Here is a 27,510-nt window from a genome sequence, read left to right as displayed (position 1 = left end):
GACGATGGGCTCGAGTGCAGGGTGGACACTCACCTCTCAAAGGCGAGGCGCACGGCCACCAGGGCCAGCGCCAGGGGCAGGGCGGCCAGCATGTCCCGAGGGTGGGCGTAGACCAGGCCGTCCGGGTCCTCCAGTTCAGCCCATGTGTGGTTGGGCGGCAGCCAGAACCTTTCGTGCCAGAGCCACTCGTTCAGGCTGGACCACATCCTGTGGACACACGGCCCAGTTAAGGGAGAGCTCGGCTGGCAGGATGGGGGCAGCAGAGGGCCCATCACCCTGCCCTCGTCCCTGCCTGGCAACCTCGAGCTTATTCCAGCCAGTGTTAGTGACAGATTGAGCTGTGTGTCCTCAGGCAAATGACTCGACCTCTTTGAACCTTGTTATCTGAAAACGGGGATGTGATAACCACCTGTCAGCCCAGCCTTCCTACCGTGCTTGACAACACAGCGTCTGCCAGGAGTTATGCTGCCCTTTACACGTGTGAAAACAGTGGCCAGAGTCAAGGGAGCGGCCGGCTGGGGTCATGAACTGGAGTTCTCAAAGGTGCAAGGTTTCCTGCCATCGTGGGTACATAACGCAGCTCCTACGCACCCCGAAGACAGAAGGCCGAAGTAAGGAACCCCCAGTGCCCTCCCTGGCCACCCTTCTGAACGCGGACTCCCCTTGCTGGGAACGCTGGCTCGCTCCTAGGCACAGGCTGGCCGCGGCTGCGTGACCAAGCTCGCGGATCCGGAGAAGCGGGCCAGAGAGCCAGCTCCCCGCCAAGAGGGCTCCCGCCGGCTGTCTGGGGAGCCCCATCAGCTTCTCCTGAGATCTTGAGACAAGGGTCCAGACCCCCATGCCAGTCCCCACTGGGAATGTTTGTCCATTCATTTTTTCGTCCATCCAGCGATCCATCCATCTGCCCGCCCACCTGTCCATTTACCTGTCCATCTGTCCATCTATTTATCCATTCATCCATCCACCCACGCATCAATCATCCATCCACCCATCTATCCATCCATCCGCCTGCCCACCTGTCCATCTATCTACCTGTCCATCCATCCACCCATCTATTCGTCTGTTCATCTATCCATCCATCCACCCACCCACCTGTCCATCTAATGGTCCATTCATTCACGTGTCTGTCCTTCATCCATCTGTATCTATCCATCAATCCATCCATCCATCTGCCTGCCCACCTGTCCATCTACCTACCCATCTGTCTATCCACCCATCTGTCCATCCATCTATTCATTTGTCCATCCATCCATCCATCTATTCATCTGTCCATCCATCTATCCATCCATCCATCCACCCACCTGTCCATCTAATGGTCCATTCATCCACCTGTCTGTCCATTTGTCCATCCATATCTATCTGTCTATCCATCCATCCATCCATCCATTGGACTGTACATCTGCCTGCCCACCTGTCCATCTACCTACCCATCCATCTATCCACCTGTCTGTCCATCCATCCATCCATCCATTTGTGGGATCATTCATCCATCCATCTATCCATCCATTCACCCACTCATCAATCATCCATCTACCCATCTATCCATCTACTTGTCTATCCATCCATCTATCCGTCCATCTGCCCACCTGTCTGTCCATTCGTCTATCCATATCTATCCATCAATCCATCCATCCGTCCATCTGCCCACCCACCTGTCCATCTACCCATCCATTCATCCACCTGTCTGTCCATTTGTCTATCCATATCCATCCATCCATCCCATGTTCTCCGGTTGACTTAACACGCCAGCTTGGGGCTGGGGGTTGGGGATACAGCAGGGAACAGAGCAGACACATCCTGTTGCCACAGCCCAGCAGGGGAGGCAGCCAATACACAAAGAACCACATTCACAGATAAATGAGATGACACAGCATGATGGGGCCTGGTCAAAAACAAACAGGGTGGCACAGTTTTAAATGAGGTGACCAAGAAAGCTCTCCCCAAGGAGAGACCACCTGAGCTGAGACCCAGGGATGAGGCGGGGCTGGATTGATGCAGAAGAGGGCAGTGGTGATTGGGAGGGGCTTTCCAGAGAAATACACAGGAGGTGCAAAGGCCCTGGGGCAGGACTGAGCTCAGTGTTGAGGGACCAGCAAGGAGGCCTGTGTGGCTGGAGCAGAGTGAGCAAGGGGGAGAGAGGGAGGAGGGGAGGAAGGGCCTTGTGGGCTGCGAGGAGGAATTCAGAGCTTTCTCCGAACATTTCATGATGAAAATCTTCAAACCTGCAGGAGAGCTGAAAGAATTTACCATGAACCTGTATACACCCACCACACTTTGCTCCACTGCTTCATCACACAGCTGTCCACACACCCATCCACCCCTCTATCCGCCATGAGTCCATCCGACTTTTCTGGGTGCATTTCAGCATCAGCAGCCGAACACACACATTGCCCCTCGGCGGCATTTCAGCATGCAGATCATTAACGAGGGGTCCATATTGGCTGACAGGATATTTTCCCCCCAAGGCAGAATTTACTAGAGCAAAATGCATACATTTCAAGTGTACAGCCGCTGCCTTTTGACAAATCCAGGTACCCCTGGCGCCCGGCGTCCTCCTGCAGACATTACCATCCCTCCGCAAACTTCCCTGGGTCCCTTCTCGGTCAGTCTCCCTCTCTGCCACCCAAAGGTGACCTCTGTTCCAATTTCTCCATCACGCAGAACTTCCTGTAAATGGAACCCCACACTCCGTCCTTGGTCTGGCTTCCTTCACTCTGGGGAACGTCCTCGAGATTCGTCCGTGTTGCTGCGTCTGTCACTAGCTTCTTTCCTTTCTGTGACTGACTCGTAGGTTGCACGACTGGACCCGTGTGGAGTCTGCGGGCTCTGTGGCCCTCGCTTTATTTCAGGCGACGTGGCAAGCCTCGGGGTGTGGGCTGCCACGCGGGAAGTGGCCTTGGGAGGCCAGAGGGAGGCGCTGTGGACTGTCCGGATGAGGTGGGGTGGAGAGAAGGGGACGGCTTCTAGGGACATTTTGGAGGCAGAGCCCCCAAGAGTCGAACACAGGAGGTAACATATTCCCAGGCTCCAGGACTAGGACATAGACACCTGTAAGGGGGCATTATTCTGCCCAGCACATCACGGGCATCAGAGAGTGGCCACTCTTAGTGACAGGGAGAGGGGCTGCTGAGGGCTGGAATGTTCGTCTCCTGAGCCGGGTGCTATTCTGGTTGAGAAAATCCACCGAGTCGTGCCTCTGTGCCGTGGGCCCTTTTCTCCGCACAGATTAAAACGTTTGCATTTAAAATGCCTACGATTCTGATTCCAGTTCACACGTGAGGGTTTTCTCCCCGCTCCCCCTACAAAGCAATTCCCTGACGCCAGCTGGGTGTCCTATAATTCACCTCCATTCTGTTTTTTTTTTTTTTTTGGAGGAAGACTAGCTCTTAGCTAACTGCTGCCAATCCTCCTCTTTTTGCTGAGGAAGACTGGCCCTGAGCTAACATCCGTGCCCATCTTCCTCTACTTTATATGTGGGACGCCTACCACAGCATGGCGTGCCAAGCAGTGCCATGTCTGCACCCGGGATCTGAAGCGGCAAACCCCGGGCCGCCAAGAATCGGAACGTGAGCACTTAACCGCTGCACCACCAGGCCGGCCCCTCACTTCCATTCTGCCCCCGCTACCTGGAGAGAGCGCCACCTCCCAGCGTGAAGGCCTCAGTCCCACAAGACTGAGACGCCAATCCTAAGTCCAGGATGTCACCTGTGCTTCTGACCGACCGGCCATAGATCAGAGGTTCCCCCCCGTCCCCTCCTGGGGTTCAATTCATTTGTCAGAGCGGCTCGGAACTCCGAGAAACAGTTTGCTCGCTAGATGCCTGGTTTGTTCCCAAAGGCTGGAACTCGGGAACCGCCGGAGGGAGGAGACGCGGAGGACGAGGTCTGGGCGAAGGGCGGGGAGCTTCCCCTCTCTCCGTGCGCCACCCTCCCAGCCCCTCCACGTGCCGACCCACCCGCACGCTCCGAACTGGCCTTTCGGGTTTTCGTGGAGGTTTCATCACACAGGCCTGACTGATGAGATCACTGGCCATGGCTACTGGCTCAGCCTCCAGCCCTCTCCCCTCCGGGACGTCAGGGGGTGGGGCTGACCGGTCCAACCCTCTACTCACATGGTTGGGTCCCCTGGCAACCAGCCCCCTTCTTGGTGACCCAGGGGTTTTCCAAAAGCCACCTCATTAACATAACAAAAACCACCTTTGTTGCTCTCACAACTTAGGAAATTCCCAGGGTTTCAGGGGGTGGGGGTGGGGGACGCTCAGATGTCCCTCTGGACACGAGGAGGAGGAGGCAGGAGCGAGTCAGGTCGTGGGCTGGACTTGTCAGCGTGTGGGTGATGTTTAAATCTACGGGGATGGATGGAATCCCCCAGGGACGGGGGTACCGATGAAGGAGCAGCCCACGGACGCGCCTGGGGGGTAGGGGTGAGGGTGGGGGGCATCCAGCATTCAGGCATCCTGGACATTCTGGTGGGGGAGGGACACCGGCAGGCAGCAGCTGTCAAGGGCACACGACAGTGGCTAGGCTAGACCCACGAGGCCCAGGGCACACGCCCAGCCTGGCAGTCCTGGCCCCGCCCACACACAGCCTCCCAGCCCGAGCCACACCCACTGCAGGGCATCTCCAGCCTCCTCTGCAGGGGTCCTCCCCCCCATCCCACTGACCCCCCCAGTGCAGACAAAGTGGGCCGGGCGACCTGGCAAAGCCCCCAGCCAGCCAGAGCTGGAGCCCCAACCCAGGAGTCCGGCCCACGTCCTACCCCCACCCAAGGGTGCCCAGATTGGGGCCCACGGCAGCCGTGGGGCTTCCAAATGGAGACGAGCTTCAGAGATGAAGGAGCCCACACAGGAGCCATGGCATCTCGAGATCTCAGACCTCTGCCGATGTCCTCGGCCTCACAGTCTGCCGCTCTCTGCTCCCACCACAATCCGATTTCACACACCTCAGCCTTTAGGGACCCTGTGCTCTGCCTAGAATGCCCGTCTGACATTGACCGCCCTGTGCTGGGTGCTGAGGACACAAAACGGTAGGGAAAGCGGGCAAGGCATCTGTCCTCACAGGGCTTAGCCACCTTCCTTGTCTATCTGGCAAACTTCTACACATCCTTCAAAACCCAGTTCAGTTGCCACTTCCTCCTGGAGGTATCTCCCGCTTGTCCTCACCTTGGATCCAGTGAGAGCACCCTCCCCAGCCCTGCCTCCCTGACTGTGACTTTGGGAGCTGGCCAGGCAGTCTTTTTGGAGGTGGGGCGGTGGAGAAGGAAGGGAGCATGACCAGCCCGAAACCCCAGGCCCCTCAGGTGGAGCAGGCCCAGCCCTTTGCGGCCCTCAAGTCAGAAAGGGGAACAGAAAGACACTTCCCAAACCCGAGGGGTCCCAAAGGGGCTTCAGATTGACATGCTTTGACTGCAGATGTCTTGGCCCTGGAAGTTCTACTCTCTCTCTAACCTGTCACCCTCTTGATAAAGCACAGACACTGATTTGAGACGAGAACAGGATCTGGAGCCTGGCTGGAGTCCCAGCTCCAATGCTCCCAGCCCGGGGAGCCTCAATTTCTTCACCTGCATGTTGGTGGGACAGGTGTCCTCCTTGCAGGCTGGCAGAGCTGGCCAGAGATCCAGCCTGTGGAATATTGAGGCAGAGCCTGGCACACAGGAGGGGCTCAGGTACGGCTGTAACCGGGCGACCCGGGCCAGCAAGGCTCAAATTTCTCTTCTACTCCCACCCCGCGCCCCCAAGGCCCTCTTCCCAAGGCATGGAAGGGAATGGGGCTCGGGGAGAGAACCCTCTTAATTTTTACCTTTTCTCTTTGGGACCCCAGCTGTGACACTCTGCTTCCCTGGGCCTCAGCTCCCCCGTCTGAAAAATGGGTCCAGCCAGATTTCCAGGCTATTTGTAGGGGCTCAGGAGGCTGGGCAGTTCACAATCGCCCCATGCTGGTATGGCAACGCATTTGCTTCCTGCCTCCCCCATTTGCCTGTCGTCGTTTGACCTCGGGCAGCAAACTGGCCTCTCTGTGCCTCAGTTTCCTCCTCTGTAAATTGGGACTAACAGCCATTTCTACACAGGGCAGTTGGGAATGGGGCCCGGGCTGCAGTGAGCACGAAGGAGAAGTCAGTTATGGTACTGTTAGCAGTAGAGAGGCGAGGGGATGCATGGGGGGCCGTCGGGATGGGAAGGAACCTGCGAGAAACCGTCCTCCCCTCTCGGCAGCCTCCCTTAAGGCTGCAGCTGCCGAGCTCAGGCTGGGCTGGGCCAGGGCCGCCCCGAGGAGGCTGGTCCAGCCCGGCCAGCCTGCACCCACATCCCTGCCCCCGTCTCCCAGGGCAGCCCTGCCACCTGGGAGCCAGCTTCTGATAATCCTTCTTAGCGGCTAAAAATAGCCGGCCAGGGACTGAGGGACGGGGAGATTAGGGCTTTGCGTGGCCGCGGGGAGGGGGAGGATGAGCAGGAGAGCCCCGGCCCCCCATCGGGGGTCCGAAGGAGCACGCCTGAACCCTAGTGCTCCCCCGGAGCCCCAAACGCCCCCACTTGGCCCACCAGAGCAGGGCTATGCGCACAGGCTTTTTTTGTGGCATTGAAGATGGAGCTAGCAGCAAACACAGGAACGGCCAGGCCTGTGACAAAGGAAATCAATTCCGCCTCCAGCTGTCCGGGCGCCCAGGGACAGGCGGAGACACCCCGCCCCCTCCGCCCTGCAGCCTGGCCTGCCGCCTGGAGTCACCTGACGTCTGTGGCTGGAGGCCCTGGCAGGGAACATATGATGGGCGAGGCAGGGGTTGTTGTAGACAACCACAGCCGCCCCTGCACTGGGCCCCGGCTGTCCCCTCCACCACTCTGGGTTTCTCGGAGCAGGGTCCCTGTGGGGTGCTGATGACCACCGATGCAGCCAGTCCAGGGGGTACTAGTGCTGTCCCCTGCAAGGACCCCAAGGAGGGCCCTAAGTCCAGGGCTTTGCCTTGTCCCAGCCCCTCATGTTTAGACACACTCCTGCCATCCACACTCTGGCCCTGTTGGCACAGCCCCCGTCTCCCACCAGCTCAGTTCACTGCCAACAGCTGCTTGGTGGGCTTCCAATTCACCAAGCTCACTCTTGCCCCAGGGCCTTTGCATGAGCTGTGTCCAATTCCTGCCCCAGGGCCTTTGCATGAGCTGTTGCCCCGACAGAGCCCCCATGTCTAGCTCCATCTCATCATTTACACCTCAGCTCACTCGTCAGCTCCTCAGAGAAGCCTTCTTAGATCATTCCCAGAGAAGCCACCGTATCATTTGTTCCTTCAGCCCTCTGGTCCAACTTCCTCTGTTTCCTCATTCACTTGCCTGCCTGCCTCACCCCAGTGAAGGCAAGAATGTTGTTCTAGTCACCGCTCTGTCCTCAGACAGGGTCTGGCACAACCTCAGGCACCAACAAAATGTTTGCCAGGTGGATAGATAAGTGGGTAGAAGAGACACACAAAAAGGTGGGTGGACACGAGGACTTTCGCTCAGGTGGACAAACTTTCTAGAAAAAAACCCCAGCTGCTTTAACAGGCAAGGTCGGCTTGATCACTGCAGAGTAGGTCCACTGTCTCCCGGCTTCGGAACTGGGAGGCCTGAGGTTCAAAGCAAGAAGCCACTGGACGTAGCCGGCAAGGGAGAGAGCCCAGGCCGGAAGCTCCCCAGGGTGGGGACGGGGCTGCTCTGCCCAATGGTGGGCTCAGGACTCCTAGGACCCTCCCAGGCCTGCCTCTGCCCAGCAAGGTTTCCCCAGGGCGCCAGGAGCTCAGCACACGATTTCTTAACTTCAACCCCCCCCCCCCCCCCCCCCGCAGCTCAGGGGGCTGGGAAACTGGACTGGGGCCCCTGGTACCCCCCGCCCACTGGCCTCTCGCCTCACCACAGCCTGTCCTCTCGCCCCCACGGCCCCTCCCCGTCCCTTGGCTGCAGCTTCTCAGAACGGCCCCTTGGGAAACCCCACTTCCACCGAAAAGAAAGCGTTGCCGTGCAGTGGCCCCCAGCTCTGCCTCGGGCCTCCTCCAGGCCCCTGCCTGCCAGCTGTCCTGCTAGAGCTCCACTGAGCCCCCGCGTCAGCCCGCCCCCAGGAGCCAGGATTCCCAAGAGCTTCCTCCAGGAGTCCACCCCCGCCCTCTGCACGCGCACAGCCTTTTCCTTGAAATGCCCCCGCCCTCTTCACTGGCCCAGTTCCTACGAGTCTACGAGTCTCGCAAGACCGGGATCAGATTAAATTCCCTATGTAAAAGGCCCTCTCTGTCTTTCCCAGCCTCTGCAGAGTCCCCTCCCCGTCCCCGCCCTGCCCCTGGGCCTTTCTTCAGGGGCCCCCGGGGGGCTTCGAGAGCTAGCTGGTTCTGCGTCTTCCCAGACAGTGAGGGCCAGGGAGAGCCCTCTGGGGTCCCCAGCATCAGCTAGTGTGGGTGTGTGTTGGGGCGTCAGTCAAGAAGGTCTCAAGAAGGACAGATGAGGAGAAAGGATCAAGTCTCTGGGGGTTTGAGGGGGTCACTGAGCAGTCCCCAGCCCCAAAGGCAGGAGGGGGTGGGGCAGAAGGATCTGATTATTACAGGGATGAGATCAAGGGGGGAGCGTAAGGGGAGCCCACTTGGACTATACAATTAAACAAACCAATCAAATAAACACAGCTTTACAGAGGTATCACTGACATTCAAGAAGCCACATGTGTTTACAGCATGTGACTCCGTGCCTTTTGACATATGTACACACCCGTGAAACCATCACCTCAATCAAGAGAATGAACACATCCATCACTTCCCAAAATCTCCCTGTGCCCCTTCAGGGTCCTGCCCCCTCTCCCTTCTAGTGAAAACTGGAAGCAACCTTGATATCCAGCAGTTGGGGATCAGAAAGCTCAGGATTCCATACTGTGAAATATTAGGTAAGAGTTTAAAAGGAGGAGGAAGATACAACATGGATGAACCTTGAGGACACTGTGCTCAGTGAAATAAGCCAGACACAGAAGGACAAAGACCATAGGACTCCACCTATAGGAGGCCCCCAGAGGAGTCAAATTCACAGACAGTAGAAAGGTGGGTGCCAGGGGCTGGGAGGAGGGAGGGATGGGGAGTTAGTGTTTAATGGGGCCAGAGTTTCAGTTCTGCAAGATGAAAAAGTTCTGGAGGTTGGTTACACCACAACGTGAATATAATTAGCGATACTGAACTGTGCAGTTAAAAATGGCCAACATGATCAATTTTTTGTTATATGTGTTTTCCCACAATTAAAAAAAATTTTTTTTTTAATTTAGAAAATTGCCAAAGGAGAGGTGACAAGGAGAAGGAGGAAAAGCCATGCTCACTGACTTGGGAGGATCACTGAGTAGAAAAAAGTAAAGCAAAATGCAGAGAGAGACGAATGGCTGTCATTTACGTAGCGGAAAACCACGACAAGGGTTCTGCCTCTGGAGGTGGTGAGGTTAGTGGCAGCTGACCCGCCCTCTCAGAGAGAACGACAAACTCTGGACTACATTAAAAAACAATAAACAAACAAATGACCTGAAATTTCAATTTCAATTCAATTGAATGAAATTTAAAATTCAGTTTCTCAGTTGTGCCAACCGTATCAGGCAGCACAGATAGGGAACATTTCCATCACTGCAGAAAATTCTACCGGACAGCACTGCTTTAGAGAGTGACCCAAAGTAGGCAGAAGTTACAGGAGAGTCTATACATGGAAGAAGGGAACAGCCTGGGGTGAGTTGCCCATTTTTCATTGTTATTCATGGAAACAGAAACTGGCTTGAAAAATGAGAAGATTGAGCTCAAAGAGACCACAACAGCCCAATAATGAGACAGAACGTGTAGGCAAGGAGAGAGCCAGAAAAAAGAAGTTCCAAATTCTACAAAAACTCTGTGTGAGTCTCTTGCTAACTTTTGGCTCCAACCAGCCCAGCTAAGCCTAAAAGAAAGACGCAGAGGGGCTGGCCCAGTGGAGCAGCGGTTAAGTGTGCACGTTCCGCTTCTCGGCGGCCTGGGGTTCGCTGGTTCAGATCCCGGGTGCGGACATGGCATCGCTTGTCAAGCCATGCTGTGGTAGGCGTCCCACATATAAAGTAGAGGAAGATGGGCATGGATGTTAGCTCAGGGCCAGTCTTCCTCAGCAAAAAGAGGAGGATCGGAGGCAGTTAGCTCAGGGCTAATCTTCTTCTTCTTCAAAAAAAAAAAAAAAAAGACAGACACAGAGATTTCACCTGCCACTCACCACAAGGGAAACAGAGTTTGGAGTTTCAGTCCAGATAAGTGAATTGCCTGATTTAAAAAAAAAAAAATCAATGCTCTCCAGAGGAACACAGCAGAATCCAGAATCTCTACAACACAATGTTCAGAATACAATCCAAAATGACTTGACACTTGAAGAAACAGGAAACACAACCCCTACTCAAGAAAGAAGGAAATGAATGAGGAATGGCCCTGAGGTGACTCTGATGTTGGAACGAGCAGATAAGGACTTTGCAGCAGCTATTATAAATTGACCCAAGAATGCGGAGAAAAATGAGCTCCTAAGGAAGGAACAAACATGAAATTTCCGCAGAGGAGCAGAAACTATTGCAATGAACCAAACGGAAACTCAAGACCAGAAAAACACAGTATTTGAAATAAAAAATAAAATATTGAGAGCCGACTGGAAATAACAGAAGAGTTAATAAATTTGGAGACAGATAAGAGCTAATGTCCAAACAGAAGAATAGAGAAACAAAAATAAAGGTGGAATAAAAACGTGCATCTGGAAATGGATGGTGGTGATGGCTACAGGACATTGAGAACATAGTGAATGCTACCACCCTGCACGCTTGAAAATGGTTAAAGTGGTGAATTTTATGTTATATATATTTTACTACAATTAAAAAAATATACAGAGTCCCGGTGACCTTTGGAGCGAGGTATATGGCTAACACGCAGTTTAGTGGTGTTAAGTACACTCATAAGGTTGTGCAACCATCACCACCATTCATCTCTAGAACTCTTTTCATCTTGCAAAGCTGAAACTCCGTCCCATTAAACAGCACCTCCTCATTCCCCTCCCATGGCCCCCAGAAGTCTCTATTCTACGTTCCGTCTCTATGAATTTGATGACTCTGGGTTCCTCCTGTAAGTTGAATCACACTGCATCTGCCCTTTTGTGTCCGGCTTATTTCACCCAGCGTAACGTCCTCAGGGTTCACCCATGCTGTTCCAAGCATCAGGACTTCCCTTCCTTTTAAGGCTGAATGATATTCCAGCATATGTATATATTCGGGGTGACTTTTTAAATAGAAAATTATATTAGCGCAAGAGAAAAGAAAAGGCTTCCACTGAAGGGGACATTGGCAGAGGAGACGGGGGCTCAGAGGTGGCATTTCTGGCTGGCCACGAGCCTCCCCCCTACCCCGTCCGGCTCACCACCTAAGAAACCACTTCCCAATCCAGATCAGCCCCTTTGGCGATGCCACTGCCCACCTTCCAGGGTGGAGAGAACTGTGGGCTCCAGGTCGTACTCTGAGCGCATCCCTCCTCCAGCATTAGACCCTCTGGCCTGGTCTAACATTTGCTCTACTTCTGCCGCCAGTGGGCCAGCGGACCCCTCTGCCGCCCCTTGGTGACGGCATGCCTGGAGGCACGTTCAGGGAAGGTCGAGTAGCAGCAAAAGCCAGACTATTTCCTGGGACAGCAGGCCTTGCCCACGTCCCTATCAGGGATTGCCCAATGCACCGCGGGGTTGGTACCATGCCAGGTGTTACCTACAGTCACTAGCCCTGGGGCCAGCCCTGCGCCAATTGCCCCACACGCCTGTCTCCCTGCCCTGGAAATGCCAGCCCTGCTCTGAGGAACATGCTGTTATGGTTCCCACGGCTGAACTGTCTCAGAGACACTGATTCGTGGACCCAGGGTCACACAGCTGGTAAATGGCTGGAATTTTAACTTCGCCCCAGGCGCTCCAGATGGCCTTGGTCACAGGACCTGGGATCAGCCGTGGCAGCTCGGCATTCCCCGAAAGCAGGCTGGCTGTCTCTGTGCCTGTATTTCAGTCCATTCCCACCCCACTACTTCGGACTTCGCCACCACTTTCCCCAGTGACCACCCTCTGTCCCCAGGCCCATCCCAGCGGCCCATCCTGTCCACGTATTCGTGACCTCCTAGTGGCGCATCTGACCCTTGGAAGCCGCAATCCGCGCATGCGTGCTGCACGTTTCTAGATTCCCAGAGCCCTCCGCACACCCCCTGGATGCTCAGCTACTCCCCAGTTGCATCCATCTCCCCTGTAATTGTCCAGCGAGGCCCTTCTCTGCTTGAATCCCACTGCGGCAGCCTCGTCTCTCGTCTCGATCACTGGGGCCACTTTTCCCCAGTCTCTCTGCCCCCAGGTTTAGTCCAGGCCCCCTGATGTACATCAGCATCGATGCCATCCTTCGAACGTGCAGATCAGACCCTCAGCATTCAATCCTGCAAGTGCTCTGACAGATGCTGCACTGTGCACCCAGGTGCACCGCTGGGCCTTTGCACGTGCTGTTTCCCCTACCAGTAACGGTCTCCCTTCTGCCTGCAAATCCCTTGCAGTTCTTCACCACTCTGCTCTCCAGCCACTTCTGCCAGGAAGCCCTACCAGGTGCCCCCAGGCTGGTTGAAGGGCCCCTCCCGTGGACTCTCCTGTCCCCTTTCTCAGAACTTTCAGGGCAACTGTGGTCTCTTTCCCGGGAGCCCAGTGACAGGGATGGACCTGCCTGCTCCATGTTCCCAGCACCCGACACATGACAGGCGCCTGGAAGCTGTCCACGGAACAGACGACTGAATGAAGGGTTAGGGGAGGCCTCGGGTCTCTCTGCGGACACCCAGAACCCCCGAGGACCCCCCAGCTCCCGCCTCCATCCTTCCCGCGGCCCCGTCACCCTTCCGCCCCGTCCCTCTCCCACCTGGGTTTGTCTTAAGTCCATTTATTGTCAGAAAAACTGTCCCTTCCTCGAAGAAAGCCAGCATCCGCGTCACGTGCAGACGTGGCCACAAAACAAACACAATGAAACAAGACAACGTTCAGTCCTGGACCGAGGCCGCCAGCGTGGGTCTGAGCTCTACTTGGCTGAGGGACACCCGAAAGGACCTGTCCCCTGGGCCTGAAAGACACAGCGGCAGCCGTGGGAGCCTTGGGCCTCGATGTCACTGGAAGGCGGTGATGCTGTGAACTCTCCAGGCACATGGGCTGTCCCTGCTCTGGGATTTCCCTGACTGAGAGGGGCTTCCCCAAGACGTCACCAGGGGCTGGTGTCTGGGAGGTGATGGGGGCTGGGACAGGGCTGGGCAGGCACTGATCTGGGAACAACCTGCTTGGGCAAGAATTTGGGGGCACACAGCCCAGGGGTAGGAGGGACCGGGAAGAACCTTCTTGGGCCAGTTCCAGGGGTGGGACTCCCAGACGGCGGAGTCTAAGAGGTAGGAAGGGTGACAGTGGGGGAGAAGGCAGGCCCTCAAGAGCCCTGGACCCCAGGGCCCCCCAGGCACCGCCTCTGTGCCCCCTGACTCGACACGCGCCCCAGCGCCAGCTGCAGACCTGTCGGGTCTCAGCTGCGTAAGTGACCCGCAAACGGCGGTGAACTTGAGTCCGCACACCTGCGCGCATCTGCTCCTGCTCGGTGGCCTCGGGGTGACAGGGAGATGAGTCACCCTCCCGGCGCCCCTCTGCCCGCCTGGGGAGCGCAGGGCGCCGCGTGGGGCGCGCGCGAGCGCCAGCATCCCCTGCGTTGGGCGGGGCTGCCGGGCTGGGGCTCCAAACCGCACGGGGTGGCGCCCAGAGGGGCACCCCCCCCCCCCCGACCCCCCGGCGGGTGGCCGAGGCTGACCGTGGGCCCTTTAAGGCCCGGGGATGTTTGTGTAACAGGAGGCGAAGCACTTCCTCTCAGATGACCACGCGGGGCGGCCCTGCTCTCGGAGGCGCAGATGGAGGCAGGGAGGCAGGGGGGCTGCCGGGGGCCTGGAGGCGCAGGGCCAATCGGAGGGCGCAGGGCCCAGCGCTCCTCCCCACCCGCCCCTCTCCCCTCCTCCCCTCCTCCCCACCCACCCCTCTCCCCACCCCGGCTTCCAGGACAAGCCGGGTGTCTCCCCCATTGGAGAGCCCCAGGGGGGCTCCCCCAGCTCCGGGCCGCGCATTCATCTGCTCGGAGCCCTCTGGGATCCAGCCCTGCCCGCCGCCCTGCGCCAACCTCCTGCGGCCACCAGACTCCGCGGGTCCCCGCCGGATTCCCAGGGTCCGTGCAAATCTCAGAACCGCCGCGCTGAGGCGACACTCGGACACCAGGCCTCCGCCGGGGCTGTGCCCTCCGCCCGAGGCACGGTTCCCTATTCTCCCAGCCCTCCAAGTGAGCGGCTTGCGCTTGCGCGCGGCTGCTTCCAGGAAGCCCTCCGGGCCTCCCAGGCTGGCTCAGGGCCTGGGGGTCCTCGGCTGTGCTCACGCTGTCCAGGGATGCGTCTGGCCCTCCCCACGGAGGGCACTCGGGGCCAGGCAGTGTGCATCCCCGGCTGGGCCTCGGGCTCAGCTCAAACGGTACCTCTTCACAGAGGCTCTGCCCACCCCCCTCCCGAACTACCTTCCCTCATGTTCAACACATTTCTGGAAAATTCTAGGTTACGTGGGGAAGTCCTGCCACCCCATGAGCACCCCCGCATCCAAGCCAAGCCTCTCGGGCTGCAGCCAGAAGTGCCTGAGACGCCTGAGACGCCTGTCATCACTTCACAAACATTTATTGAGCACCTACTGTGTACCAGGTGCCGGAGTCTACACTGTGGTTCCACAGGGAACAGGCGAGGTCAGGATTCCCACCCTCACGGAGCTGAGGTTCTGGAGGGGGTAGGGCTGGGAGGCGGCAAACACCATATTTTATGAATTTGTTTTATTATGTCAGGTATTCGTGAGGAAAAAAAAAGGCCTGGGGGGAAGAGATCAGGAGCCGGGAGGTGGGGGCCACAGTTTTAAACAGGGAGGTCAGGAAGGCTTCCCTGAGGAGGTGATATCTGAGCAGAGGAGGTGAGGGAGGCAGCCATGGGGGCAGAGCATTCAAGGCAGCAAGAACAGCCTGTGCAAAGGCCCTGAGGCAGGGCCATGGTAGGGGGGGGATTCAAGGCATAGACACGAGTCCTTGGGGCTGGAGCAGAGGGGAGACAGGGAAGAGGTGAGGGCAGGGAGGGGTCAGCTTTACTTCTAGACCTGCCCTAAGGAACTCTCAGATGCAGAAACGAGACCCAGAGGCAGACGTTTCCAAAGCTCGTCCTGCCTGCTCTCCCCTCCTGTCACTGTCCTTGTCCCTTGTCATCTCCTCACAGTTTACCCCTCTCCCCTTGCTCCCGCTGCGGCCCCCTCGCGCCTGCCAGGATCCCCGTCATCGCTGAGCCAGGGCCAAAGGGAGCTGCCTGAAGGCACACCCATCCCCGATCTGGAGGGGGACCAGCAGGATGGGGACAGACCGGGTCACGGCATCCTGGCTCAGCAGAACCTCTGAAGTGGGTTTCAGGCTCCGAGGGTCCGAATCCCCTCGGGGAAGACCCTGAAGCCGGAGGGGTTGGGGGTGCACGCTAGTGACGGGGCGGAAGGGTGACCCGGCCTTGCCCACGTCGGGGACAGGGTGGGGGGGGGGGCGCGAGCCCTTTCTCCTCCACCTGGACAGGGGGTGACAGCGGGCTGGTGGCGGGGCCATCCTCAAAACACAGCTGCTGTGGTTTTTGCTGCTCGTCCTCCAGGCCCACCAGGCGCCTGCCCGCCATCCCCGTGTCCTCAGGGCGCCCGTCACCTCTCTGAGACCATCCTGACCCGCCCACCCAGTGGCCACCCTGGCCGCCTCCTCCTGCCTGGTCCTCATCACTGCGTCCATTGCCCCCGACACATAGAGGACAAAGGACCCAAGCCACCCCCCCCCCCCCCCCCCCACAAACCACAGAGCAGCAGGGCCAACCACCTCCCACCCCTCCAGCAGGGACCTGCCAGGGTCTGCTGTGGTCGGACTGGGGGCCCTTAGGACCCTCAGTCTCTTCATCTGCCCCTCTCCCCACTCTCCCCCTTGGCTCACTTTGCTCCACCCAGCCATACCAGCCTTCTTGCTACACCTCCAATACGCCAGGCCCCATCCTGTCCCAGGACCTTTGCACATGCCGGGCCTGCCACCTGGAATGCTCCTGCTATGGATGTCCACCTGGCGAGCTCCTTCTCATCCTTCAGATCTCATGCCCCTCCCTCCTCCCCTCCTCCCAGAACATCAGCTCCACAAGGCGGGGGGCAGTGGGGAAGCTTCGTTTTTGTTCATGCTGGTCCCCAGTGCCTCCCAGTGCAGGCCTTTCATATGTATGTGCTGAATGAATAAACGACAGACAGGCAGGGGTGGAAAGGAGGCGGAGCCAAGCACAGAGCAGAGGGGGTCCCTAGAGCATGGCTGGAAGGGGCTTGACCCCTCCTTAGAGACACAGTCGTGGGACCCTGGGGCAAATGAGCCCAGGACAGGTGGGGTGAGAGCTGAGCTCCTGCAGGTTCCGTGTGGAGAACTGGTGTAACAGCATCATATTAACAAAGGTATAAACTCCAGACTGAGGGAGGAGAAAGGCCCCCTTTAGGTCACCCTGGTCAGAGCTAGGCTGGGTCTGAGGGGCCCATTCAAGGGTGGCAAAGAAAAGCCCATTCTGAATGGCTTGGGGGGAGGAGCAGGGGGAGGGGATGGCAGGGAAGGGCAGCCAGATAAGGGCATAAAACCCCTGCCACGGGGAGGAACCCTTCAAGCAGGGGATTCAGACATGGCTGAGGCTGACCTGCTCCTCCTTTGGGAAGCCCTTGCTCCCTCGGCCTCTGGTTTGCCACCTGCTCCTGGTTTCCTCCTGCCCCCTCGCCACTCCATCCTCCAGAGCGGGGCCGTCTCGCAAGCTCCAGACTCCCTTTTTCCCAAAGTGCACCCCGCACCTTGCTGTCGCGCACGGGACCCTGCGCTCCCCAGTCAGGGGCTACTCCACCTCCCCCCAACCCAGGACTTCAGATCTCTCCAGGATCCACCCACTTCTCCCTCCTCCAACCTCCACCTGGTCCAGCTCCTGATGGAGCTGTCCATCCAGGATGCTGTCGCCTCTGGGCAGCTCTGGGCAGCTCCTCCCAGGCCCCCCGCAGTGTCTCCCCTCCACATCTTTGCTCCCTGGCCGAGGGTCACCTCTTCCAAGAAGCCTTCCCAGCTCCCAAGGATGAATAAGGCCATGCGTCCAGACTCCCTCCCCGCAAGGCATCCTCTCCTTTACCAGGTGCTTCTTAGCAGCGTGGCTGGCTCCCCTCCGAGGTGATGACTGATATTATTCCCATTTTACAGGGAAAGAAACAAGTAGGAGGAGGTGGAGTCAGTAGCCTTAGGGGACTAAACTCGAACTGGCAGGAGGAGGTCAGAGGCAGCCTCCGGTGTCCAGAAAAGGGAGCAGGGTCCCACGGGGCTTGCTTTCCTGTGGGCGTCCCAGGGGTGTGGGGAGGGGTAGCCCGCCCCCCCCACGGTCACCCCAGCGCTGAGTAATCACTCCGTGTCAGGTGCTCTACCAAGCAGCCCTTTCACACGCCTGACTCACGCCATCTGTCTGGAGGTGGGCGCCCTTCCGCATCGCTCCCATTTCTTGGAGCAGGAAACGGAGGCTCTGGGGACCCTGGACTCCCACCTATGCTGCAGCCCACCCCCAGCCCCTCAGGCCAGAGGCTGCCACTGGACTGGCCCAGCCCCTTTCCTAGCCAAGACTTCCTTTCCTCTGAACGACACTCCCAGATGGAGGTGCTGCTGACCCATTTTACAGATGGGCAAACTGAAGCTCAGGAAAGTTCCCGACCAAGGCTCACAGCTTATTTCCACCGCCTCTTCCCTCCGCGCTCAAGACACCGCTGCCAGGAGTGGCTGAGCCAGGAGGCCAGGCTAGGAGGATGCTCTGCCTGCATCTGACGGCTGACTGCCTCCTCCCTCCAGCCTCCAGTCCCCAGGTGTGCTGAGCTGGCTCCAGGCTCCCCCCAGGACCATCACCAGCTTTATTCACAGCACCTGTTCTTGAAAGGGGACTGCGCTGAGGCTAGAGATTCGGGGGGCTTCCAAGAATTTCTATCTCAGACAGCGCCAAGCATTAAGGTCCGGGTTGCCCCAGTGGGGCTCTGCGCTCGGCGGCCTGGGGCCTCGCCTGGCCTCCAGGAGCCTCGGCAATCAGGTGGCATCTCATTGGTTTCGCAAGTCAGACTCAGCCACGACAGCCGCCCCCCGCTCCCCCGACTCGTTTCTCCCTCAGTTTCCCCACCTAGGCAAGGAGAGGCCCCTCCATAATCTCAGCTGCCCAGGCCAGAAATCTTCACGGACCCTCCTTTGGGCCCCACTTCTGAGCAGGCGGGGGACACAGATGACGTTCTTCGGCCAAAATGAACCCCCAAGTCACTCACTATCCACCACCCCTACCAGTTGGGTCCCAACCAGCAGGCTCCTCCCAGGTCTCCTGCCATCGCTTCTGCCCAGAGCAGCTGCAGGATCTTCTGAAGACACAAGGAGACCGTGTTTAAGCTTCGTGGTCCCCACAGACTTGAGAATGGAATCCACAGACTCCTTGCCATCTTCGAGGCCCGGGCCCACCTCTCCCCACCGCTGACGCTGGCTCACCGCGCTCCAGCCACGCCGGCCTCTTTTGTGCTCTTGCAAACACATCAAGCTGGGCCCTGCCTCAGAATCTGGCTGTTTTGGGGACCTAAAAAGCCCTCGCTGGCTGGACCACTCAGGCCCAGATGTCACTTTCTCCGAGGATCCCTTCCTGGCCTTCACCCCATCCCCCTGATGCGTCGTCCTCCTCGCACTGAGCACTGGCTGGAATGATCTGCGTCTCTCTGTTTACGCGGTTCCCAGCCGTCTACACGGCCGGCCTGCGGGCTCCGAGGCCAGGGGCCCGGGCGCCATCCCCAGCCCTGGCACGTCGGGGACACCCAGTAGGCGCTCCGTTTGGATTCGCTGGGGACGGGCCGCCACTCCCGGTGCGCTCCTTGCGTTCACGCATCCGGATTCCCCCGCGTCACCGTGCCAGGCTCGGCCCCACTCCCTCCCGCGTTTCGCAGCGGCGCCCCGGCCCTCGGGGGGAGCGGGGCTCTCTCGGGAACGCGGCCCGGGCCTGGGACCAGATGGGAAGCCCTGAGAGGCCGTCCCGGGAGGGGTGATGGGGGCCGGAGCGGCTGCGTCTGGGGGCCGGGCCGGGGCCGCCATGGCCGCGGAGGCGGGGCCCGAGCTCGCCGCTAGGGTGGCGTTCCGGGCGGCGATCTGGGCGCGGGGCGCTCGCTTACCTGGGCGCGCAGGCGGCGGGGCGCACCAGGGGCCGGCGGCGGGGCGGGGGACGGCGCGCCTGGTGGCAGATGCGGAGGAGAAGGCGACACGCGCAGCGCGCACGAGGCAGCCGGACTCTGCTCGCGGCGCCGCCTCGGCCCGGGGCCGGCAAGGAAGACTGGAGGGGGCGCGGGGCGGGGCGGGGCGGGGCCAGGCACCCCTCTCCACGACTAGGCCGCTGCCCGGGCCCCGCCCATGGCCCCGCCCCCGGCCCCGCCCCTCCCGGCCCCGAGGCGCTCCCGGCCCGAATCCAGCCTCCAGCCTCCTGCGTGCGCTTTATCTTTCGCCTTTGAACCCAGCACGGTCTGCTGAGCGCTCACTCCGGCCCCCGCTCCTCCTCTGTTCTCTGCGTGTCCTCCCCGGCCCCCTCCCGGGTCCCCTCTTCTGGCTCGGCTCTGCCCCGCGCCTCCGCCAGCGCTCCCGGGGGCGCCCTGATCCGCCGGAGCGCGCGGCGGGGAGTTGCTGGGGAGGCCCGGGCTCCGCCTCAGGCCTCAGCGGCCACACCCGGTCCCCCAGGTCTGGGGACCTGTCCAGCTCGCAAGCCAAGCTGGCCCAGTGCGTGGTTCGCGGAGCCAAGGCGCGCGCAGTGGCCAACCGCAGTGTTGGGAGCCCTGGGGGCCCCCTCCCGGAGGCTGGGAGGCATGGAGGGCATCCGGGCAACGGCTGAGATCTGGTGGAGGGCAGGGGTCAGGCGGCAGAGCTGGGGGAGATAAAGCGGGGAGATAAGCCGGCGTGGGTGGTGGCGCAGCCCCAAGGCTGCACCGCGGTGCCCGCGAGGCAGAGGGCAACAGGGGCGAGGCTGGGCCCCTTCTCCCCGGGTGAGACCGAAAGTGACCCGGGATCAGCGGTGCGCAGGGCAGGGAGCCTGGGCGAGCTGAGAACAGAGGACAATCGCGGACCAGGCGCGGGTAGTCTGTGAGCAGTAGGGCGCACATGGGGGACTCAGCGTCCAGCTGTCGCCAGTTGGGGGTTCCAGAGGCGCTGGCTGACCGCGTGGCTTCACCTTTGGACAATAAGCCTCTCCCTGGAGCGAGTCCAGGGCGAGGTGGGGAAGGTCCGGGCCTTCTGGCCTGGGGGCCCTAAGGGGGTTGCTTCACGACGTTCGATTTCCACATGTGGGAGGAGGGAGGGGGCCAGAGACCTCTGGTGCAAGAGTGGAAGAAACGTGTCCCCCACAATCTACCTTCCAGCGCTTTGAACTTGCTGTTCCCTCCACCAGGCCAGCAGTCTTTCTCTTTTCAAATGCGGGCATCCTTCTCTCTCAGGCCTCAGTCCCCTCCTCCGAGTGCCCCCTCCACCCCTGCCCCCCCCATATTCACCTTCATATCATCTCCCTCTCCCTCCGGGAGCCCCTTTGCGCGTGGGGAAGGGAAGACCATCCAAGCTGCTTTGCCCAGATCTTGCGACTAGGAGCTGTCCTCCGCTTGGCCCCCGCGGTGCTCAGAGCAGGGCGGCCATTTGTATTCACAGCAACGCGGGAGACACGGTGGAACTGGGGAGTCCAGGCCCCCAGCCAGAAGCAGCAGGTCCCTGGAGAAGTGGAGGGGGACCCCAAAAGAGGATTTGGGGGGCCAGGGTGAGGGAGAGATTTTGGGTGGGAGGGACTGCGGGGGTGGAGGAAAGGGTCAGCCGTGGACTTTCTGTCGGGGGTTGTTCCTTGGCTACCCTACGCCCCGATTCTCCTGGCCCGGCCCCCCCCCCCCCATTCGTGAGCATGGCAGGTTCAGGGCAGGCTTCCTGGAAGAGGTGGCACCTGAGCCTTGAGAGATGATGGGTGGGGATTAAGCTGAGTTAGGGTCCGGAAGTGAGCGAGGAGAGGGCGGCAGGGGGGGCCAGCCGCTCCAGGCCCCCCAGGGAGAGGCAGATCAGATTTAAAAGTTGAAACAGTGGGATCGGCTGGGGCTCGGTCTATGGAGGGCCTCTAGAGGAATTTAGAGGTAAAATCGCCAGGGTTGAGGGATCAGGTGGCGAGGTGGAGCTGTTTCTAAGCTGGGGAGTCCAGTGTGGGGTGTCTGGGTGGGGGAGAGGGGGACCCTAGGAGGGCCCAAAGCTCAGATCTGGGGGTGAGGTGCGCTCCTTGACTCCCCCTCCCCTCCAGGCCTTCACACCTTTTGTCCTTGGATGGGGGATGGGAAGGCAGGATTGGGGAGGCCCATGAGCCCCATCCACGTGCTCAGCTGAGCGCGTCTCCTGCTCCCCTCCAGCCAGGCAGCTGGTCCCAGGCACACAGGCCTTTTCCAGACCCCGGGGCCATCACGGCCAGGCCTGGAGCCTGGACAGCGGACCCTGTGCCAGGCAGAATAATGGCCGTCCGGTGCTGTCCACACACCCTAACCCCCGGGACCTGTGAGAACGTGACCTTACACAGCAGTGGGGTTCAGGTAAAGATCTGGAGGTGAGCTGTGACCCTGGGTTATCTTGGTGGCCCAATGTCATCACAAGAGGCCTTATAAGAAGAAGGCAGGAGGGCCAGAGAGAGAGTGGAAGATGCTGGACTTTTGAATCTTAGGATGGAGGGAGGGGACCCTGAGCCAAGGCATGCAGGCGGCCTCCAGAAACAGGAAAAACAAGGAGATGAGTTCTCTCTCCCCTACAGCTTCCAGAAGGATCGCAGCCCTACTGGCCCCTTCATTTTAGTCCAATGAGACTCATTTTGGACGTCTGCCTTCCAGCACTGTCAGACAATGAATGTGTGCTGTTGGAAGCCACCACGTTTGTAGGAGACTCAAAGAGACCTGGAACTTCCCATCCAGGTCCTGCTTACATTGTCACCCCCGCCACCCCTCATCTTGACTCAGTGTCCAAATTATAACCCCTGCTGTGTGCCCCCGTCAGCTGCCCCTCTGGACCTGCCCCCTCTGGTGGTCTCCAGGGCTGCTGCTCCCCGTTCCAGCAGGGGTTGGGGCTACTGAAGTCCCGGATGTCTGTCTGTCTGTCTGTCCCTGCCTCTCTGCACCCTGCAGTGTCCAATTCAGTCACTCATGCTCTGGCACCCCACACCAGGCTGTCACAGGCCCTCCGTGGACTGTCTTTCCTGGCCTAGCCTTTGCCAATCTAGATTTCCGCCCTCAATGGGGGCTCCTCTGCCCGAAGACAGAGGCCCCCAGTTCAGACAGACCCGGGCCTGCATTTGTGCTGTGTGACCTCAGCTGTGTGACACAGCCTCTCTGAGTCCCGTGGTGTCCTCATCTGCGGAATGGAAACTAACCAGGCCAGCTGGGGGGCAGATATGTGGAGGGACCGCTCTCCCCTCCTTGTCCCCCCAACCTATCCCAATGGCCTGAGTCGGGACTGGGGGAGGGGAAGAATATGGGAGGATGGAGGAGTGCAGAGGCTTCTGCATTGGCTGTTCCCTCTGCCTGGAACGCTCTTCCTGCATGTCCATGCGGCCCCTCTCTTACTCCTTTGGGTATTTAGTCAAAGGCTCACCCTGCCCCACCCAGCCTGCCATCACATTCCCTTTTCCACCCGTGGTCCTCTTCCCTCTCGGCTCCACGTTCATCCTGGGCACTGATAGCCTCCCCCTGGACAGCGCTGGCCCCTCAAGGGCAGGGGCATCGGTTTGACCCCCTGTGACCCTGACTCCTAGAACAAGGCCTGGTACAGAGGGGGCTTCACAGATGTTCACTAAGGGCAGAGAGGATGGAGGGAGGCGAGGCAAGACGTGGAATTTGTCCGAGAAAGCCTCGGAAAGAGGGCCTGCTGGGTGCATCTGTCCACGTGTGTCTGTGTGTCTGTCTGTGTGCCTCTGTGTCTGTCTAGGGCTCCATGTGTCTCTGAGTGTGTGTCTGTCTCTGGGGGCGTCTCTGTGTTTCCGGGGGCACATGTGCGTCTGAGCTTGGACGCACGCAGCCTCGACTTTCCCTTCCCTTCCCGGTGGCGCGTTGCCTCAGTGTCCTCCCCTGCCCAGAGCAGGCACCCAGTGCCTGCTTTCCTCCCCGGGGTGGTGGGCTAACCGGTTTGAGCTGGTGCTGCCTGCCAGCCAGCCTGGGCGGGGAAAAGCGTGGTGGGCTCGGTGCCAGGCCCTGTGCCAAGAGCTTCCCAGAGATGAAGACATCCAGCCCTGGCTGGGAAGCAAGTGCATTGAAAATTCCCATTTCATAGAGGAGGACACGAGCCCAGAGTAGTGCAGTAAGCTACCCAAAGCCACACAGCCTTTGGGGAGGAGGCGTTTTTGAACCCAGTTCTGCCTGACCTTTCATTCTCCATCAGTCTCAGCTTTCTTTCCCTTTGCTGGGTTGGAGGGCACCAGGGTGGGGGCACGGAGGACCTTCACCCCTCGCCTCTCACCCCTGGCAGGCTCAGACCCCTCACTTGAAGTCCACACTCACCTATCCCCCAGGGCTGGTCCTCTCTTTCTCCCTCCATCTCTGTCCCCTGGGAGGGGCGGTCAGGGCTGGCCTGGCCCCCCATGAGGCTGAGACTGAGGGATGAGAAAGGGCCCCACCCCTAAGGGGACCTGCCACTCACCACCCACCCTGACCTTCCCGCTCACAGGAAGCCCTGGGTCATCACTCCTGCTTCCGCCCCCTCTCTGGCATCTGGGAAGCTACCATTTCTCCTCCTCTTCACCAGCACCCCCGCAAGGTCTGAAAAATTCAGCAAATAAAAGCCCTGGGCCCAGAGATGCTGCGATGAACCATCCACGGTGCCCGGGACATCCAGGGCTAACACCAGGACGCCCCCTGGGAGGTGAGAGGACTTGCCCGCAGTGACCCAGCTGGGACAGGAGCCCCCAGGCCAATATCTCCTGATGGAAGACACCATCCCCTCTCCTAGATTTGACCAGGAGCAACTTAGGGGTCCTCTTTTCAAAGGGTTTTTAAAATAGGAGATGCCAATTTCTGATTAGCATGAAAATGCTTTTCCTTTGGAACAGTCAGTACATAACATTCCAGAGCTACACAAGGGTTTACTGTGGCAGGAAGAGCTCCCCCACTCAGCTCCCAGGCCCCGAGAGGCCCAATCTCTTGGTTCAGCTGCCTGAAAGAGGCTTTGTATGTAAATGCTCATCTTCTTTTTCTCTTCTTTCCTTTTTTTTTAAAAAAAACCCAAAAGCTTACACTTGACGCATTCTTCTGCGTCTTTTTTTTTTTTTTTTGAGGAAGATTAGCCCTGAGCTAACTACTGCCAATTCTCCTCTTTTCGCTGAGGAAGACTGGCCCTGAGCTAACATCTGTGCCCATCTTCCTCTACTTTATATGTGGGATGCCTGCCACAGCATGGCGTGCCAAGCAGTGCCATGTCCGCACCAGGGATCCGAACCGGCGAACTCTGGGCCGCTGAGAAGCGGAACGTGCTAATTTAACCACTGTGCCACTGGGCCAGACCCCTTCTGTGTCTTTATTTTTTGAGACAAGATATAAGATAAAATTTACCATTTTGTCCACACAAATAATCCATAACCAGTCTATAAATGAAAATTGGGGTGAGTTTATTCTGAGCCAAAATGTGAGGACCATACAGCCCAGGGCCTTCCTTCCCCAAGGAGGGAAGGGCACCAAAGAAGTGGGGTGTACAGGGTGGTTATATACCCTCAAAGAGAGTGTTTCACGTATGGTTGAAATGTCCCTTTTACAGTAGTCACGAGATTGCTCGGTCGGCACAGTGATGGATGGACACAGCCGGGCGGCAGGTCCGTTGTCTCTAGTTGGGTGTCACAGGTGAGCACAGCCAGCAGTTCCTAGCCTGGGGAGAGAAGCTTATCCTTAAGGAAGTGCCACTGTGGGGGGAAGTTGCACCTTTATCTTAAGGCCATTTGTTCTTGTCTTTGGGACATAGGAAATGCCTAAAGCAGATATTCAACAAGTGCTCAGTGGCCATGTGAGGCCCTTTTGGTAAAAACAAAGTCAGGCTGAATTAGGCTTACACTGAATGGCTTCCTCATACACTCCAATATATCCTATCGCTCGCCATTTCTGTTTGTCATTTTCTCCCTTTGATCTATAATCTTTCAATAGAAAGCACTGGTGTTCAAAATATCGTCCCTTGGTGGCAGGGTGGTTGCTGCCCACCCTGGGTCCATCATGTCCCTCGGTGCTAGGCTCTTATCTCATTTACTTGCCCAGTTGTCCATGCTGGGGGAAAACAGTCGGATATAGTGGACAAGCATTAACACGAAGCATTCATAGGTTCTATAATTTTCAATTAATGTTAGGTGGCTGCACAAACATTGTATATGTGCTTTACTATGACTCCTTATGTTTACATTGTTCACAAGTATAGCACAAGTACAGTACAAATAATAATAATTCAACATATATTTGAAAACCTTCATTTAAAATGAGTTCTCAGGCACAGTCCTTATCAGCAAAGGAAATCTGTCCGGGGTTACAGGATCAATCCACCATCTTGAGTCACTGAGCAAACATCCCTCCAGCTTGTAGGCCAGTCTCTCAACACCGAGCAAAGAAAACAGCAATTAGTTTGAATATTATGACGAGGATAATAATTCCAAGAAGTAATAGAAACAGGAATTGCAATCCGGATGGAAAAAGGGAAGCGATACCGGAAGGGAGCTGAGCAAAGAAATCAAGACTGGGTGTCAGATCTCTCAAGGCATCTACCTGCTTCTTCATGGGTTTTAGCAGAGATGACACATTGGAAGACTCATCAGGTATAAAAACACAGCATTCGGTCTGAGTGGTTGCGTATGTACCACCTTGGGATGCAGTTCAAATATCTAAAGCCATTCTGTTTTGAAGGACAGCCTTTCTCATGAAAGATATCTCAGTATTTAATAAGGCTATTCCTGTTTGACTATGGTTAAGGGCTTCTTGAGTAACTTTAGTCAGGTCCTCCATATGTAATAATGACATCTTTTAGCCCCATAGAAGGAACAAATATAGTTGCTTGGTGGCCACAGCAGTGGAATACTGAATGAGCCCATCTGGCCTTAAAGAGAGGGAGATCGGCAACAGGTGTTGGCTCAGTGTGACTCCTTCCTCGCTTTTACAGGAAACTCAGGCTGCAGTGTTTTATCCATCTAGGCGGTAGCCAAGGCAAGAGGTTTGTTCCACACAACCACCGAGTTCCATTAGGAGCCACCCAATAAATGCCTGGCCTTCAAGACCAATCTCTTCCAAACCAATCACTTTCTTTAAGTATGATAGTACTTTGAAACCTTCAATGGAACAATTATAAAACAGGTAGACAGTTTTAAGCATAACCAACATTTAATAAGGAGATACTAGGTTGAGAATACAGGGCTGGCCTGGTGTCGTGGGAGAGCTGTCTACAACAGATGTCGTCGTCTTCTCATCCTGGTGTGGTCCTTTCCAACAGCACCGCAAAGAGTCTTTTATTCCATGCCTCTTCTGGTAAATAAATTCTCCAGGTGATAGTCCATGATCTGTAAGTTCTGGGAGCTCTCTGTGAGAGAATCAGCTACCAGCCTTTCATTTCTTTTAAGCATCTCAATGAGACCCTGACAACAAGGTAATACATCCCTTAAGCAAAGTTGGTTCATATATTTCCTCATCCAATTTCGTAGGCTGTTCTATTATTATTTCAAAAGGAGACAGCCGAAGTTTACCGAAAGGGTGTAGATCTAAGACTGAGGAGCGCTAGCAGACAAGCTTTTGGCCGTGAGAGAGTAAACGCTTCTGAAAGCTTTGCCACTTAAGTCTTGATTATGCTCTCAATTCTTTCCACCAATCTGGGGGATCGGGGATGGTGGAAATGCTGTGGAAATGCTGCATTATTGGCCAAATGTTACAAATAGCTTTAATTATTCGCCTGGCGAAATGAGTTCCCTGGTCACTATGTAACTTAGTAGGAATTCCCCAAACGGGAATTTTTCTCTCTAATTGGAACTTACCCGCTATTAGAGCCATTGCTCTTCTGCAAGGAAAAGCCCCAGTCCGATGTGAGAACACACAGATCATTACCAAGATGTATTTATATCCTTGAGATGGTGGCATTTGGACAAAGTCCAATTGCCATACCTCAAAGAGTCCCTTAGGAAGGGGAAAGTGACCTTGTGACCTGGGAAGTGGTTTCCCTGGGTTACACTTTGGGCATATAACACAATGAGTATAAACTTTATGAGCCACTGTGGGAGAAAGTTTCCAAAAGTATTGTTTTCCCCTTTTGTTGCCACCTTTATATATATATATATATATATATATATATATTTTTTTTTTTTTTTTCTTTTTCCCCATGGTGATTTCTTGACCCTGCACAAGAAAACCTT

The 27,510-nt window shown here is 57.4% G+C and overlaps 1 protein-coding gene across 3 annotated transcripts in view; it reads right to left on the bottom strand.

Moving 5' to 3' along the window:
* CERS4 (ceramide synthase 4) overlaps positions 1 to 19,513 on the bottom strand; it is a 28,946-nt gene extending 9,433 nt beyond the window's left edge. For 2 of the 3 annotated variants that reach the window (XR_011496123.1, XM_044753231.2), the window contains exons 1-2: positions 19,277 to 19,513; positions 34 to 207 (exon numbers count right to left, since the gene is read on the bottom strand). Coding sequence is in view for 2 of the 3 variants with exons in the window: in XM_044753231.2 (XP_044609166.1) it covers positions 34 to 206 (173 nt within the window). In the remaining variant the exon portion in view is untranslated. Of the gene's footprint in view, positions 1 to 33; positions 208 to 14,174; positions 14,345 to 19,276 lie in introns of those variants that run through there. The other variant, XM_070491888.1, reaches the window with a different exon arrangement.
* Positions 19,514 to 27,510: the final 7,997 nt, after the last annotated feature.

This window comes from Equus asinus, chromosome 20 (assembly GCF_041296235.1).
Source record: "Equus asinus isolate D_3611 breed Donkey chromosome 20, EquAss-T2T_v2, whole genome shotgun sequence".
Classification (NCBI taxonomy): Eukaryota; Metazoa; Chordata; class Mammalia; order Perissodactyla; family Equidae; genus Equus; species Equus asinus.
Note: the sequence above shows the minus strand (reverse complement) of the source record. Positions and strands in the feature narration are given on the sequence as shown.